Source organism: Stegodyphus dumicola, chromosome 6 (genome assembly GCF_044657685.1).
Source record: "Stegodyphus dumicola isolate Sdum_Otavi_A_Nest chromosome 6, ASM4465768v1".
NCBI classification, from domain to species: Eukaryota; Metazoa; Arthropoda; class Arachnida; order Araneae; family Eresidae; genus Stegodyphus; species Stegodyphus dumicola.
The window spans coordinates 201,369,182-201,387,581 of record NC_140773.1 but is presented as its reverse complement, the minus strand read 5'-3'; the positions used below and the strand labels follow the sequence as shown (position 1 = coordinate 201,387,581).

At 30.4% G+C, this 18,400-nt stretch overlaps 1 protein-coding gene across 1 annotated transcript in view; it reads right to left on the bottom strand.

Annotated features, from left to right (window-relative positions):
• Window positions 1-18,400, bottom strand: part of LOC118186071 (uncharacterized) — a 40,296-nt gene that overhangs the window by 10,308 nt on the left and 11,588 nt on the right. Inside the window, exons 4-6 of the mRNA XM_035356075.2 lie at window positions 14,296-14,407; window positions 6,929-6,985; window positions 3,634-3,939 (exon numbers count right to left, since the gene is read on the bottom strand). Coding sequence (XP_035211966.1) covers window positions 3,634-3,939; window positions 6,929-6,985; window positions 14,296-14,407 — 475 coding nt within the window. The remainder of the gene's footprint in view (window positions 1-3,633; window positions 3,940-6,928; window positions 6,986-14,295; window positions 14,408-18,400) is intronic.

Sequence of the window (18,400 nt, the reverse complement as noted above, 5' to 3'; positions counted from 1 at the left end):
ATTAGGATAACTACACTTTAAAAGCTACAGAATGTTTTGTAACAACAACACTGAACAAAATATTTATCCGTCATTTTAATTTGAAGCCTATAAGGTATTTCTCTCACCTTCTTGGTGAGCCTTTGTGTAGTGGTTTGCACATCGAGCCGGTATTCCAGAGGTCAGCAGTTCAATTCCCGGCGAAGGCGTTGTTAATTTTTCATCTTTCGTGCTTTCAAAAATACATAATGTCTCTACAGTGGTGCCTGAACTAAAAGGGTGTTAAATGATGGTTTTCCACACCCAGGATTTGGCAATTGGGTCCTCTAAAAACCACAGTCGCCCTTTAAAAGGGGCAGTATATAAGGTATTTCACCACTTTCTTGGCGAGCCTTCATGGTGCAGTGGTTTGTACACTGGGCCAGTATTCCAGGGGTCTGCGATTCCAGGATTCCCGGAGAAGGCATTGTTAATTTTTTATCTTTCCTGCTTTCAAAAATACTTAATGTGTCTACAAGCCTTCGCAAACATTTTGGCTAGTTTATATCGATTTCCTTCTCTTTAAGCATCTTTTTTGGCAATAATTAGAAATTTGTCTCAATATGTAAACCAGTGTTCTCGCTAGTTTCTGTGTGCTTTATCTCCTAGCTTGTCAACCTCTCCACAATGTACCTATGAGGGTTTACTTGATCTGGTAAAAGCTAAATATCCCCCCATGAGAGACATGAAGCAAATTATCAGTGTGTCTGAAAGTAACTACAATATCAGACAAAGGTTTAAATAAGCCTCTTCTTTAAAAAGAACTTAGAACAAACATAAAGGCATGTTTTTATGCTAACAAAGTCAATTACAGCTCACGGTGACGTAATTAAACAAGAACAGTCAAATTCAAACTAAAAATGTGTACTACGTGTCAAGGATTATACAATTTAATTTTAATTTAATCTGGCTCAGTAACTCTCTCATATGAAGAAACAGAAATGGGAAGTTATAGTAAAGGCTGAAATCATAAACAATTGGGTAATTTACATAATAATAACAGCACATATCTTTGAAGAATAATTTTATGTGTTCAGTTTCTTTCTTCAACATGTTTCCTTTTAATTTTAGAATTTTTGGATTTAATTAAGGATTTCTGTTATTCTAAAAAACACTAAATGCATTTAAAATGTACAGAAAAAGTGGTTAATTTTATTTCTTTAGTAATATGAACATTCAGAAGAAATATGAAATATATATGGTATAGGCTGGTTACAGAGCTGGTGTGGCAGAATTTTTAAAATTGAGCAACACACAGTACAACAAAATCTAGAAATGGCAAAACTTTTAGAGCAGGCACTGGAAGCAAAATTTAGAAAAGCACTAGGCAGCAGAATTTAGGATCCACAGAAATTGCATCAGATGGGAAAATGCCTAGCACCAGCTCTGTGTACGATGCATTTAGACATATTAGATGAATCTTCTAAATTGTAAGTTTTCAATTTCTTTATTAATAAAAAAATCTCTTTCTATAATGCCTGCCCAAGTGATAAGATTAGAAGCATTTTTGATATTTTCCACGCTTCTATCTAGTGCAAAGTAGAGAGAATAAAGGGAAGATAAACATGTTAAGAAAAAAGATTCTAGTATCAGGAGTAAAACATTCAAATATTATGTTTCTGTTGTTCTTCCAGATGTTCTCCAAAAAGTAACATTTCATCGCAAACTTTCTGTAAAATACATCCATTACGTGTTGATACCATGGAGACATTTTTCATTTTGTCACATATTTCTCGAATCTTCTAGAATCGTTGGTCTCTAAATCTTGTGTTCAAGTTCTTCTAAACTTTCTATGCTGCAATGTCTAAAATACTAAAGAAAAATTATTCCAACCAATTCTGTAACAGAAAAAAGCCAGAAATATTTTGGAAAAAAAAGGAAGGAAAAAGTGTAAAATTAATTTTATAGAGAAAACTGATGCATATTCTGAGAATTTCGAATAATCTGAGAGAATTACATGGGAAAAACGCTTACTATGAAAAAATTAAAAAGAATACATTTTCAATTAATTACATAACTAATTTTGCCTTTACTAAGAGCTGTTTCGTAAATTATGCTTTATAGCATTATATCTTGTTTATTTTTCAGATTCAAAATATTGTATAATAAGTTACCAAAACGAAACTTTATAATATGACAGCAAAAAATATAAATGTTTTTTAAAGTTATTTTTTTAAATATAATTCTAATATATTACTATTATTTTAATGAAATTTATTAATGTTATGATGTTTTAAAAAAAATTGCCGAAAAATTCTCAGATCTTGGAATTAAAAATTTTCTATAGAAACTGATCTTAAAATCGCCAAAATGTTGACAAGTCTTCAAATTTAGAACGGTTTAATAAAAGAATTCACAACCCCAAAAGCGAAAAGTTGTTTAAGAGCTCTTTATTAGAAAAAATGAATTTCAAAATGCTTATGTTTCACTTTTTGCTTAGAAACTCGAGTATCCCATCATTTATATTAGACATAGAAATAAATTATAACCCATGAACCCATTCAAAAGATAATCATATTCGTCAGTGAATCGCCAAAAATATTCCTCCAAAATGCTAATTCACACTCAAAATGGCAGTCGTAAAAACAGAGAAATTTCAGATGATTAAAATTAAGGACCTTCTACTGATTTTGGCCAAAATTAAGGACTTTTAAGGACCAAAAACCGATTTCAAAAAATTTAAGGACTTTTAAGGATCGTACGAACCCTGTTTAAAAATTCTGTTATCTTTAAATGAAAAGCAATATGGATTTATGCAGGGGAGGAGCATCAGATTGGCTATTTCTGATCTCTTAAAGATTACTGACGAAATCAGAATTCAGAAGAGACATCCAGTAAGAGGAAAACTTTCATTACAACCAGATAATTATGAATTTCACCAGATCCTGCCACTCAAATCTTTTCAAATATAATCTCTCAGCTCTTTCTTGTCCTTTATATATTTATATTAAATTTAGTTTCCGACTTGAAATTTCTGCTTGTACGTATTTTCATGTTTATTCCCAATACGTTTTTACGCAGAATTTCAGAACTCAACTTGCCCTTACTTTTACCTGACATTTTATTGCTTTTGATAGAGTTTCTCTCTCTCTCCCTTTTTTTAATTGCTGCAGCATTTTTTTCAATTTTTCTCACAATTGTAAATAACTCTCAATAAAAGCTACAGCAATAATCATAAACTATACAATCTTATATGTCTCTTCTTGGAAAATGCTGCCAGCATTTAAAGCATTTAGTGTATTTTAGAAAAATATATATTCAAGAAAAGATAAAATTTATTTATACTTCATCATTACATTCTTATACAACTATCGCAGTACTTTTCATATAACATGAAGAAATGCATTCCTATTCTTTTAACTTGCAAATAATTGACAAAATGTTTTTAAATTCTGGAACTACAATATTCTTGACACACAGAATTCAGATTTGTCGTTTTCTTATGGCCTGTTTCTCAAAGTTTCTTGTGAGCTGTTTATCAATGATATTCAACAATTATGCATTTACGCGTAGGAATAATGATTTACATTAAATACTTATTTTTTTTTCACAGTATCACCATTTACAAAGAATTACCAACCAAAAGTAATGTTAAGAATTCAAACTCATACTCACCAGGAAATACTGCAGGAAATCCTGCAGTATTCATGGCAGGAGCAGCAGATGACCAAAACACAGATACGGATGAAGTTGTGGACGCAACAATACCGGATGGAATGGAAGTAGGCATGTCAGATGTTGCTTGTTGATGAAGCTGATTATCGAGATCAGCCAGAGCAGCATAACGATCAGGGGGTGGAGGGGCTGGTTTTTTGTGACTCGTAGAGTTTTGGAGAACAGAAGGTTGAATAGTAGCGGATGAGGAACTGACAGAAACACTACTCTGTGTTTGGCCGGAAGTAGTTAAAGCAACTTTGGAACCTAATATTTAATGTGTCAGAATAATGAGAAAAATATTAAAACTACAAAATTTATCTTGTTTATTGAAAAATAAATATTTACATTTAACATACTGCAAAACTTTTAAATACTAAGTATTGGCTCAAGTAATCACTGACAAAACACAAAACACAGTAAACTTATGATACCTTGAATCCAATTTAGAACTTTTAAAATAAAAACTATGAACAAAAATTAATTATTCTTAGTTCTAACTCATTTTTAACACAAATTTCAGATACATTATAATCAAGAATCTTGTTTGGTACATATTGATATGTCACCAAAAATCCCACCTTTGATTCTTATAAACATTCAACTACACTGAAAATTATTCTGCAATGTTATATAAAGATGACGCTTTTATTCATTTTTCTTCTTCCTTCTACCCAGTTCTCTCCATTCATGTTTTTAGTCATACAAGACTATCATGATTTTTGCACTAGAATTACAGTAGATGATTCCTTACTCCAGGAAAAATAGATTTTTAAAAAACTTTTAAGTCACTCAAAATTAGTGGGCTGGCTGGAAGGATTTAAATATTTTAATAAAACCAATTTTAAAAATATATTTGGAAAATTTAAAGTATACCTTAAAATATTAGAAAATATGCATATTTAATTTCATTTAAAGTTGTTCTTTAAACAACACTTCTGATAATCCCCCTCAATATGGAAAAGCAAGTAAAAAGTCATCTACTCTTACTTAAATTAGAACATTATAAAAATTACTTTTTACAGTAAAATTTTAAAACTTTTTGTGTGGTTTTAAAAACATTAGAATCATTGCCTTTATACTTCAAGAAACATGTGTAACTAAGCATGGAAAGTATGTGAGATGCTTGTTTACTATATCACAGCATGCTTATAAGTGCCATTCAGTATATCGTAGGTTTGAAACTTAACTTGAATATTTATATATCTTAACTCTTAAACTTTTCAATACAGTCTTAATTTATAACTTGCAATCAAAAGTTTACATCATATCAGGAAAATAATTGACTATATATATATGACAATATATATATATATATATCTTATATATATATTGTCAATATATATATATATATATATATAAAAGAAAGAAAGAAAGAAAATAAAATTCTACTTTATTTTAATTCTAACTACTTTTATTCTCGACTTTGAAAAAATGGATATTAATATTTCACAAGCTACAGATTATTATAAAACATACACATATTTTTTACGTGTACCTAGATAAATAATCCCCAAATTAAAAAAATAATAATAAATAAGTAAATAAAAATAAACTGATAAATGAAGTGATAATAATGGTTAGAATTTAAGTTAGAATACTTCATTAATTAATAGCAAAAATCAATTAATGGGATGTAAAGTCTTAGTCAAAAATTTCTGAAGTTGTAAACGAATACAAACAAGAGAGAAACCAGAGGATGACAAATATTCAATCATTCAAGAACACTCCCTCTTTCTATATATAATATAGAGAGATAGTAATTGTAATAAATTTTACCTATTATTTAACCATCTAGTATAAAAGAAATTCTAAAACTTAAAACAGTAAACTATACTACAGTTTAATTTATTTAGACAACATGAATATTTAAAATATTATTTTTCAAGAACTAATTAAATGCAATGTTAATTTTATATAAATTTTATAGCAATTTTTAACACATTATTACAAACTATTTTATATTAAGTGGTATTAAAAATAATATTTTTTAAACTAATTTCAGGTACAATTCAACTTTTGTGATTTTACATATCACCCCATCTCATGGAATTCCAAAATAATAAAACTTCACACACTAGAAAATAAAAAAGTAAAATTTTAAAAAAGTATTGGAGGAAAAATTAGATATCAAAATGCAACACGAGTATGTAATTCAACTGATGATAAACTAAACTTCTCGAATTTATATATTTCTTAAAGGAACTGTATACAACGAAATAACTTAATTGTAAAACCATCTGGAATATTTATAACAGTTATTTACAAATTTTCTCACTTCACAATATCTAAAAATCTGATGAGGACCTAGCTATGCTATGGCTTGTGCACTTTTTTAACGAAACATGTATTTCAAATTCATATGATAATTTCCCAAAGAATATTAACTAAATTTATATTTTGAACAACTATATTCCTAATAAATCATAAATAATCAGCAACAAATGTAAGCCTATTTTATACTTCAGACTTTCTGAAATCTTATGACCAAACTAAAAACGATTATCCTCATTTCATGTTCCACACCAGTACTCTCAGCATTTGTTTTTATCCTAGTAACTGCAAAAAATACCACTTTTCATAAATCTAATCTCACAAACAGAATTAAAATTAACTTAACCATATTGCTTAGCAGCAGATTATTATCTTTGATCTCAAGTGCAATGTCATAAGATAGTTTAATAAGATTTCCTTCCAGAGATATAAATTTAGATGCAGTTTTAATTCTAGTTCATGGGCACCAAACCCCGTCAAATTCAGTGATTTCCTAAACCAGAAAGATAACAGGTGGTTTTCAAAACCAGTAAATAGTTGTACAGTATTCGTTAGAAATATTTTATCTCATAGCAACAGCACTTTGATGATTTGATAATAAAACCACTAAGTATCATTTTAGTGCAAATACAGGAATATTTTATAGTAAGTCTGACTACCATAGTGCAATGCTTGGGAACCACTGTTATTCATCTGTTTTTATCATTACTCATAATTTAATAATTCCTTTTAAATAAGCATATTTACCAAAAACCTTTTTAATTTTCTCAAAATAATAAATTTAACAAAAACATCTCAAAATTTATAAACAGAATAATATTTTTTACACTTTATTAAGACTAAAACATATGAAATTAAGATTTGAAATACAAATCTTTTCATCTTAGCTGCTTTATTTAAAGGTGATTTAAAATTAAAAATTATAGGGAGTTTCCCCCCCCCCTCCCATGGTGAAATTTTATCAGAAATTATATATTCTTACCAGAATTACCAAAGGCACTGCTAAAATCAGCAAATGATGCACTTTCTGATCCATTTCCTGAAATTAAAAAATATTTCAGCAAAAATTTCACATTATTCTATAAATGGCAAATGAAAGAGATTTAAAAAAGATAAATTAATTAGCAAGTAACTAGAGTTAATTCCTTTAATTATTTTAATCATAAAGAGCCAAATGCTTTAATGCTGTGAAAATCTAACATACACTAAAAAACATCAAATACATCAACACATGAAATCGATGAAAGGAATTCACTTAATTGATAAGAAAATTGAATAAAGCCACTTATATCATTTTAACTTAGTCACTTATCATCTTAATTGAACTAAAATACATAAAGCAAAAAGTTACAAATAATAAATACACAAGCAAATTTTCCATTTAAAATAGTTCTTATTATATTTATAAATAAAAAATAAACACTTCTTTGGTGAAGATAAATGAAGTTTTAATCATGCTTCACAAAAACAACAAGGACCAAAAGCATAATACTGGCAAGCTTTAAGGAGAGCAGAAAATATAAAAACAAAACATGAGAACATCTAATGTCTATCAAAACTGACAAAAATTATTAAATATGGTGATTATTATTTCCAGTGTCATTCTGACTAGAGGGCGCTGCGTTCGTCCTAATAGTCCGTGGCAGGCAGGATACTAAAGGTGTAGGACATGGAAGGTAGAGACGCCTAATAATATATCTCTAATTGATTGAAATTTTCATATATTTTCTTGTAAATAAATGTTGTTATTGTTAACAAGACCTCTTATTATCTCTTGGATGCACCTTTAGTCTCACAGAACCATTAGATGCAAAATTGGTGCATCGGCCGGGAATGTGGAATATCGGAAGTAATTAGTCATCATTACTGGATTATATTTCTGAGAAGTTTGGATACTTTATGCACGCTTTTGGATACGTAACATTGCATACTGGACTGTGGAGGTAAGACCTTTTGTACTCACAAATTCGGAGTTAATATGGATAAGCTTTCAAAAATAATTGAAAAAAGAAGTAACGTTCGCGCTAGTGTTACTAAGCTAGTTAAAAGAGTGCAGAAGCTTGATGAAGCCGTCGAAGACGTAAGTTCATTATCAGAACTACTGGAACTATTAGAAACGAAAGAGCAGATCTTGAAAAGCCATGATTTAGAGGTGGAAGCACTCATAGACGATCCAGAAAAATTTTAAAGCGAATTAAAAGCTTCGGAAGAATACGAGGACAAAATATTGTTAGCTAAGATTAAACTAAAGAGCAAAATTAAAGAATTAGCAGCAGAAAATGTTCAGCGGACTTCTTCAGTTCTTAACACATCTAGTGTTTCGGAAAACACTGTTACGGCTTTAAAATTACCAAAGTTAGAAATTTCGCGATTCTATGGTGATTCTGGCAAATTTATGGAATTCTTAAACTGCTTTGATAGCGCAATCGGTTCAAACAATTCACTTACGAAAATTGAAAAATTCCAATATTTAAAATCTCTTCTTTCTGGTCCTGCATATAACGTTGTTGCGGGTTTTGAATTGAATGAGAAAAACTATGACTCATGTCTTGAGCTTTTAAAACAAAGATATGGTAGAACTGACTCTATTATAAATTCTTACATGACTAAATTATTAAGCTTAGAACCCGTGAGAAGTTCGTCTAATGTTAAGGGTTTGCGTAAATTATACGATGAAATAGAAGTTAATATAAGAAATTTGCGTTCATTACATGTAACGGAGGGTTCATATGGGCATTTATTGAATCCAATATTATTGAAGTTGCTACCACAAGATTTGGTGTTAGATTTTCACCGAAAACGAAGCAGGGAAGTGAATTGTGAGGTTTCTGAAACTATTACGTTTTTGAGGAATGAAGTCGAATCTAGGGAAATTGCCGAAACTGTGATGAGCCCCCTAAAAAGTTACGAAACAAAACGATCCTTTTCCCAAAATTATCAAAGTGGTCAAACTTATCAGAAAAACTATTCAAAGCCTAAAAATATATCAACTGCTTCAGCGTTAAATACACAAATAAAAAATGCTTGTTTATTCTGTGACGGTCATCACGATTCCGTAAGTTGTAAAAAATTGGATGTAGAACAAAAAATAAATAAGCTCAGGACTGAAGCTAGATGCTGGTGTTGTTTTCAAAAATATCACGTCTTGCGTATGTAGGGCAAAAATATCGTGTAAAAATTGTTTAAGCAATTTTCATCATGAGTCTGTGTGTAGAAAAAATAAACCCGTTAATGTTAAGACGAGAGGTTGTGAGAAGCAATTGGAAAGCGAAACTATTTTGAATGACTCACAATCTAAATCTAATAAAAACGCCGAGAATATTTCTGTGTCTCATAGTAATATATGTACCAAAAATAAGCCCTTTTTGCAAACATGTACAGTTTTAGCCTGTTCGGATAAAAATTCAGTCTTAACTAATGTTATTTTAGACAATGGTAGTCATCGAAGTTTTATTTCATCTCGATTAGTTAAAGAATTAAAATTAAAGCCAATACGCTACGAAAGAATAGCTATTTTTGCTTTCGGAGACAAAATAGCACGTGAGAAGGAATACGGTATCGTTTCATTGACGTTGCGCAATAGGGATCAAAGTTCGAAATCGTACGAGTTAGAAGCTGTCATAACGGAATATATATCTAATTTGTCCTTGAAAATTCCTGATGTATCTATTCGCAATGCTTTGAAGGAAAGAGGTTTACCTCTAGGCTGATTCATTTTCTGGCGACTGCCAGACGGAAATACTTATCGGATGCGATTTATTTTGGGATATTGTTTATGACGAGAGAGTAAAGTTAAATGAAAACATTACTGCGATAAATTCTTGTTTCGGTTGGTTACTAGCGGGAGTGGAAGGAAGTAATAAATTGACTAATAATTATGAAAATGTATGCTTAGTCATGGACTCGTCTTCAATTTTGTGCGATTTGAAAAAATTTTGGGAAATAGAAGAATTTCAGTAGGCCAACAAAACTTTTCTGAATGGGATAATCAACTGATTGAAAAATTTGAAAATTCTCTGGAATTAAATGGGGAAAGGTACGTTTGTAGATTGATGTGGAAGGAAAACTTGGGACCTGCAGTTGGGTTGAATTCTAATTATGAGGTTGCGAAAAAGCGTTTTGATTCGTTAAAGCACAAACTAAATAAAAATCAAGAAATTTATGACCAGTATAAACAAATTATATCAGATCAGTTAGAATGTCAGATTGTGGGAAAATGTGTTAATGAAGATAAAAATTTAGGATATTATATGCCTCACAGAGCGGTAATTAGGGATGACAAGGAAACAACTCGAGTTAGAATTGTTTATGACTGTAGCAGTAAGGCTAATGAAAATAATAAATCTCTTAATGAGTCTCTAGAATCAGGAGTAAATCTTTATGCAAATTTATTGGACATAATTCTTAAATTTCGAGAATATCAAGTTGCATTTTGCGGAGATTTAGAGAAAGCTTTTCTTATGATAGAGATTGCGGAGGAAGATAGAAAGTACCTTAAATTTTTGTGGTTTCCCGAAGAGGTAGGTGATTCAACCGAAACTCTTCATTTAAATTGTCTCCCATTCGGTTTAACTACTTCGCCATTTTCCTTGGCTTGCGTTTTGAAATTTCACATAAAGAAATTTAAGGAACATCATCCAAAATGTTATGACATGTTAAATTCTTTTCTTTATGTTGATGATCTCTGCTATGGAGCCAATACCGTTCAAGATGCTTATTATTTGACGTCTACGGAAATAGAGATATTAAAAGCATTTCTTGGGATTGAAGTGGGATCAGATTGAGGATAAAATTAAATTAGATTTAAGAGATGTTAGGGATTCCATTGATGCTAGAATCACCAAGCGTCACGTTTTGAGAGTTATTTCAAAGATATTTGATCCATGTGGACTGATTAGTCCCTTCGTAATCACTGTGAAAATTCTTCTGCAAGAAATGTGGGAACGTGGTTTAACAGTGGGATGAAGATTTGCCAAGTGACCTACAAAATAAATGGAAAACCTGGTGTTTTGAACTTCGTGAACTTGAATCAGTATCTATTGAAAGAAGGTTTTTTGAAAGTGTAGAAATAAGTGAAGTTTCTCTTCGTGTGTTTTGTGACGCCAGTCCCAAGGCATATGGGGCTGTTGCGTTCCTAAGGTACGTGAATTACAATAACCAAATCAAAGTGAGCTTTATAATGTCAAAAAGTAAAGTTGCTCCTTTAAAAACTTTGACTCTTGCAAGATTAGAGTTAATGGCAGCTCTCCTCGCTGCACGTTTAGGAAATTATTTACAAGGTCTATTTCCTAATTTCGCGAAACAAATTTTCTTTTGGAGCGACTCTCAAATCGTCCTTCATTGGTTGAAAGGATCTTCTAAACAATGGAAACCATTTGTCGCCAACAGAGTAGCTCAAGTGCAGTCGCTGACTCTACCAGAGTGTTGGAACCATTGCAGTGGCTCCGATAATGCCGCGGACCTTACTACTAGAGGAGAATCGGCTAGGAGGATTCTTACAAGTTCTCTGTGGTGGTCAGGCCCTGTTTGGTTGTCTAAACCACTTTACTCGTGGCTTCTTCAAGAATCGCTACAACATTTTAATGACATCTGTGATGAACGCGTTATAGTGAAAGAGCGACGGACTGCACTGGTTAATTCCATGGTAACCAGTTCAGCTAATGGAAACTTACCTATGTCGTCGTTACTGGACATTAATGACTTCAGCGAATTAAGTAGATTACTGCGTGTTACTGCTTGGATTAAAAGGTTTGTGCACAATTCTAAACCTAATTCTACAAAATTAAATGGACCTATATGTGCTCCAGAACTCAAGCAAGCTTTGCATTTTTGGATCAAAGCTACTCAATTCAAACATTATAGTACAGAAGTTACCCAACTTCTTTCTAAAGGAACTATCGATAAGAGTTCACGCATATTTAATTTGAATCCTGAACTTGATGATAATAACTTACTTTGTTTAAAGGGACGTTTACAGTTTTCAAGTAATGACATGCGAGCCAAACATCCTTGGCTTCTTCCATCTAATGATAAATTTGTGGAACTACTTATCTGTGATTCTCATACTAAAATGTGCCATTTAGGTGTTGATGCAACTTTAACACATTTACGAGAACAATTCTGGATTGTTAAAGATCGTCAATTTGTGAAAAAAGTGTTAAATAACTGTCTGATTTGTAGACGATTCAAAGTGAAATCTGGAATGCAGGTGGTTGCCCCTTTACCGCCTGATAGAATTCAAGAGCATCCACCATTTGATGTATGCGGTGTGGAATTTGCCAGACCATTTTTTGTTCGTGATTTTAATTCAAAGTGTTATTTACTTATATTCAGCTGTGCAGTGACAAGAGCTATCCACTTAGAAGTAGTTCTTAACATAGGTGCTGATTCCTTTTTGTTAGGATTCCGACGATTTGTTTCTCGTCGAGGATTATGTTCCACTATATATTCTGATAACGCCAAAGCTTTTAAAAAAGCAAATAGTGAATTGAAAAAATGGTGGAATCAGATAGATAATGATCAAGTTAAAAATTTGTTTGCTTCTAAAGGTATAGTTTGGAATTTTATAGTTGAAATAAGTCCATGGTGGGGAGGTTTCTGGGAGAGACAGATACGGACGGTTAAAACCTGCTTAAAAAAAATTGTTGGACGATCCTCTCTATCTTTGAAGGAATTGGAAACTGTTTTTTCGGAAATTGAAGCACTGGTTAATTCCAGGCCTATCAGGTACAACGAACCCTCAGAACCCTCTCCACTCACCCCATCTCATTTTCTTATTGGTTAAAGATTGGTGTCTTTACCTGTAATAAAACATAAAAATGAAAATTTAAATGTTAATAGGAATTCTTTGGTAAAGAAATATAAATATCAGCAAACACTTTTGAATCACTTCTGGAACAGATGGAGAAAGGAATATTTACTTAATCTAAGATCAGCTTATATTTCTCCACAACCAGATAAAATAGTTTCATTTAAAGTGAATGATTATTGTTTTGATTAATGATGAGCGTTATCCCGGAAATATGTGGATGATGGGAAAAATCTTAGAGCTATATCCAGGAAGAGATGGAAAAGTTCGTTCTCTTCTTCTTCAGACTCCTAAAGGACAAATAAAACGCTCAGTACAACTTGTGTATAATTTGGAAATTAATCCTTAATTGTGTTAGTTTAATTGAGTTGCAACCTGTTAATGCTCTATCTGTGTATTAATGATAGTTTAATCGTGCTTATATTTTAATGCTTGATATTTGAACAATTTTCTTTGGAAGTTAAAAGTGTAATTGGTTTTTGTATGTCAAGTGACTGAATAATTTTGAAGCTTTGTATTTGATATAACATGCTATTTATATTTTTATTCTTGCAATTTTAAATGGTTCCTGAATGTAAGTTTAGTTGAAATTCAATGGTAAGTGAACTCAAGTGAGTTCAGGTGGGGAGTATTACGTATTTCCAGTGTCATTCTGACTAGAGGGCGCTGTGTTCGTCCTAATAGTCAGTGGCAGGCAGGATACTAAAGGTGTAGGACATGGAAGGCAGAGATGCCTAATAGTATGTCTCTAATTGATTGAAATTTTCGTATATTTTCTTGTAAATAAATGTTGTTATTGTTAACAAAACCTCTTATTATCTCTTGGATGCACCTTTAGTCTCACAGAACCATTAGATGCAAAAGTGATTACAGATTTTAATTAAAGCTATATTTATTGATATTGTAAGAATAATTCAGAGTCTGAAACGAAAACTCAAGTTCTCAAAGGCCATCACATCAACATTCTAATATGAAGGTATTATCAACTAATTTAATAATCAATAATTAATGTACCATTGAGCAATACAACACTGACAAGTGGGGTCAACACAGATTATACGCAGGCTATATAACATTAACTTTATAGGCCAACCAAAGGACAATAAAGGCATGGATTACATACTGGCTTAGTTTTGCCCACATTTAAGCTCTGTTGAATTTCAAAGGAATTGTATTAAAATAAACCATCAGACATATCAATTTAGGATCAGTGTCTAGACTATTAATACAGACAATGTTCCAACAAGTAAAGTTTTCAGTTCCTTGTGCTGTCCTCCAGCATCTAACAGAATCAATGCCTTAGAATATGCAGACTATCATTTACGCTGAAGGAAGACTGACTTCTGACTTACTAATAGGGAGATGCTCTAATGTTTTGATCTCCAATATACTTTGCACATTACTTTCAAAAGTTTATTTCCAACAAGCAATTCATTTAAGTAAAACAAAAAATAAGTTATCATAATTACAAATGCTCTTAATAATATATTTAATGTACAAGGTACATAAAAAGTTTTTAATACATTTTATTGATAACTTACCTCCTTGCTTTGCTTCATTAAATGGATCTTTTTCAAAATCTTTGAATAAATCAGGAACAGAATTTGCAGGGATATCACCAGAAGAAAATGTCTGAGACAAAATACTAGACCTCTGTTAAAAGAATTTTAATTAATAGTCATTAAAAAAAGAGAGATAATGGATTAAACAAAAATGAAATATATATAGTCAAATAAAGCATTATTATATTTTAATAAATGAAAATGCACCTAAAACATTTATGAACTATAAATATGCCTCATTAGATAAAAAAATTATATTTAATACAATTATTTTATTAAATTATGAAAATTATTATAAATCGGTATTATAATACAAAACTTTCAAAAAAAAGTATGTGCCTTTTCTCCTTTAACCATGTCTGTACTAAGAAATTGTTTTTTCAAGAAAAAGTCTTCAGCCAATTATGACTCTCGCTACACCTTCATCGCTACACTATTATCAACATCTAAATTATTACATACATGCTTACACCCATACATATAAATTTTTTAAAATGCATATATGTAAAAAAATTATAACAAACTTTTAAGGGACTGAAAGTTTGGTTCACTTTATCTTATCTGATAAGGAAAAAAAATGGAACATCTCTCAAAGTAGTGCAAAAAGTAATTGATGAATTACAAAAAAGACTAGCACTGTAACATCTCCCAAAAAGTGAATAATAACTGTATTTTTTTTTCTTTTTAATTATTAAAGGTTAGTTTCAATTATTAAATTTCTTTTTCACTGTCTTCAGTTTCCCTATATGTTAATAATTCTACATGATAAATCATTCAGCATAAAAATAATAGTTTAGATCCATCCCTGAAATTACATTTTTGTTATATATAGCCTGTGTTTAGAACACAGAAAAAAAATGGGGGTGAAGATAAAATGAACTGAAGGAGTTTTCTGCTATTCTAATGCAGAAGCTTTTAAGAGTTAGCAATTTTTCAGTGAAAACTTGTTGAAATCCTGGACAAAATTATAAGAATCACAAAAACATTTCAGTCCAAGATATCCATAAATTTTGCTATGTTCGATTTCATACATCTGGAGGTTTGCTACAGTTGTATAAAATAATATTAAGTGTAAAGCAAATTGGACAGAACCACAAAGTTAATATGTTTTAGCACTGACCAGTGCTATAGTGGGATTTGACTGTTATTGTAAATAAAATACAATTAAAAGAAATGTTTTTATGCAATAAGCTTTTGTTTAAAATGGATATAATAATACACTAGCAGTAGAAAATTTATCATACAGCTTAAATGAGTTAATAGATTAAAAAATTCTATTTACAGAATTCATCTACAATTTTATATTGCGAGTAATAAAAGCATGGAGCACCCATGACAAATTTAAAAAGATAATGGTTTATACATTTGACAATGTAAATAAATTAATAGATTTTGTTACTCAGGCACTGCACACTTTTATTATTTATGATATAAAATTGTACAAGAATTCCAAAAATGTAATTATTTAATCTATTCCCATTAAACTATATGATAAGTTATTTTTCTCCTTTTAGTGCATTTATTATCATATCCATTTTAAATAAAATCTTATTACATAAAATTATTTTTAATTATATTTTCTGTTTAGTCTCAACAACCCTGTGTGTATAAATTTGAACACACCTTATCAAGAAATAAATTAAAAATCGATGAAAAAATTCCACTTACAGTGAAATATCATGAGTGAACTAAATAAAAATTTACAAAAATTATGTATTGCATACATACATACATATTTTATATTTCACTTACTACATTTTTTTCTTGAAAATCAATCAATTTATGAACTATAAATATGCCTCATTCAAAATTCAACCTACTTACAACTGGATTTTTATTTCTTTGTTACGTATTACAGCAACTGTTCCCTTAAGTAATTTTGAAGGAAAGTACAATAGTCTTCCAGAAAATGTTCTCCAGATTTTTATTGCATGCAAATTCAACATATGTATATTTTAAAATTCAATTCAAGTAAAAAAAAAATATCACAATTTGTTTCTAAAAACCACTAGAAGTTCAAATACAGCAAGCAACACTGTCATTTCTGTTTGCAAAAATGGTGATGTTCCTACTTAAAACTGAATTTTTGTGTGTATCATTGCAAAAGTTTGGCACATTCTGAAAATCTCATGATTTCTGCTTATGTAATCATACTATGATATAAGTAATAGATAAACTATTAATTTATATGCAAGTCTCCTTTTTAATTTGGTTATTTCTTCTTTCTACACTAAAATAGTTAATAATTAAAAGCTCTAATAAAAATAGTCATACATTAATAATAAATATTTCTGAAGTGTACCATTTCAAAATTAATCATTGTCTTATGATTTTTCTCAATGGTAATGAAGATGTACTTGTAAAAGCACCAAAAGTGAAAGTAAAATCCTTTTTACGATTAAATTAATAATAATTACATGATATTATGTTCTTCTGCTGAGAAATATGGTATTTCATATTAGTAATTTAACACCAACAACATAACCCATACATTTTGTGCATAATCCCACCATCATCTCATTTTATGTTCAGCCAACATGTAATCTGCTATTTCTCTACATATCATCAGCTGTAAAATAATGAATGTGTGAACATAAGCTTGTAATCTTATATTAGAAAACGCAAATATGTGTGCTGATCAAGTCAAAGGAATTTCCTCTTTCCCCCTTTCCTCCCACAACACAAAAGCATGGACGAATTTTTCCCTAGCTGGACGGGGTATAAAAGAGTTTTTTCATTAACACAGATTGTGCAGCAATTTATTATTCTGTTTTAGTTAAAGCAAAGCCAAATTTTGTGTTCCAAAGCTTACATTTAGTTTAAACATTTCAAACTGCGACCCCATTTCAGAAATCCTGAAGAAAAAAAATCCAGTTTTAAATAACTCAGCTATATACAAATATTTTCAAAAAATTTCATTAGTGAAGCAAAAAATAGAATTTTTTTTAATTTATTAAAAATAAATTTGCATTTCTCACACTTACCAACTTTTTATTATTATTAATATTTGATTACGGTGATGCCACCTGTCATGTGGACAGCTTTCAAAGAAAACTGTCTCGAATTCATGTTACCCATACAAAAACTACAAAAATGCCCATACAGCCAGCTTATTTGAAAGGATTCAAACCGCAGACTACCATTCCACTGCTGCTGAGCAACATTTTTGTTTTCTCAACGTTTCTGCAAATAACTGTGGAGTTCAGCTTTCTTTTTCTTGGATTGGGGGGGGGGGGAAGAAGCTGCTGCACTTATATTTCTTTCTTAACAATTTACAGTTCAGTATGATCGGAAAGACATTTTGATGCAGACAATGGCTTTTTGGTTAAACTTTTATGTATTAATTAGAACTTAAACTATGCATATCAGCATATTATAGAAATGAGGAACTGCTGGAATAAACAGAATGGCCCACGGTATATAAAAAATTTTGTCAGCTGTCTAGTTATTCCACAAGCTATCTCCACAGTCTCAAACAATAGAATCTTCAAAGGAATCTTCTGCCTTAAAAGCTTCACTCGTATTTTTATGTAATGAAAATAAATAATATTGTATGGTCTCCATAAAGTAAGGCTAGTTATGGGACGTTTAAATGTTCTTATCAGTTGTAAAATTAAATGAAGTTTTGACAACAGGTCCAAGGAAGACAAAACATATCTAATCAATTTTACCAATACAGGCTATTTCTGTTTTCCATCTTCCTTCAGCCTAAATGTTTACAATTTGAGTTGTTTCTATACAATACATTTGTCTAAATTTGGTATTAAGTTTTTACAAGATTTCTAAAGTTATGTAATCTTTGTATGGCATATCTTATCTAAAACAAAATTTGAGAAAGATGATGAGTGAACATTTTATAAATCTGGAAATTTGGGATTTGAGAAACAAAAAAAATACAGAATTCCAGCTACATCCAGACCATGATCACTTCAAATGTAGTTTGAAATCTACATTTGTATTTTATGTACATTAATGTTTAACAATGTTTTTACCAGAAACATTGTGTACAATAATTTTGATTTAATTTGTTAAATTTTGATTAATTTCATGAGCTGATTTTTTTTTTTTAACTTTTTAACTGCAC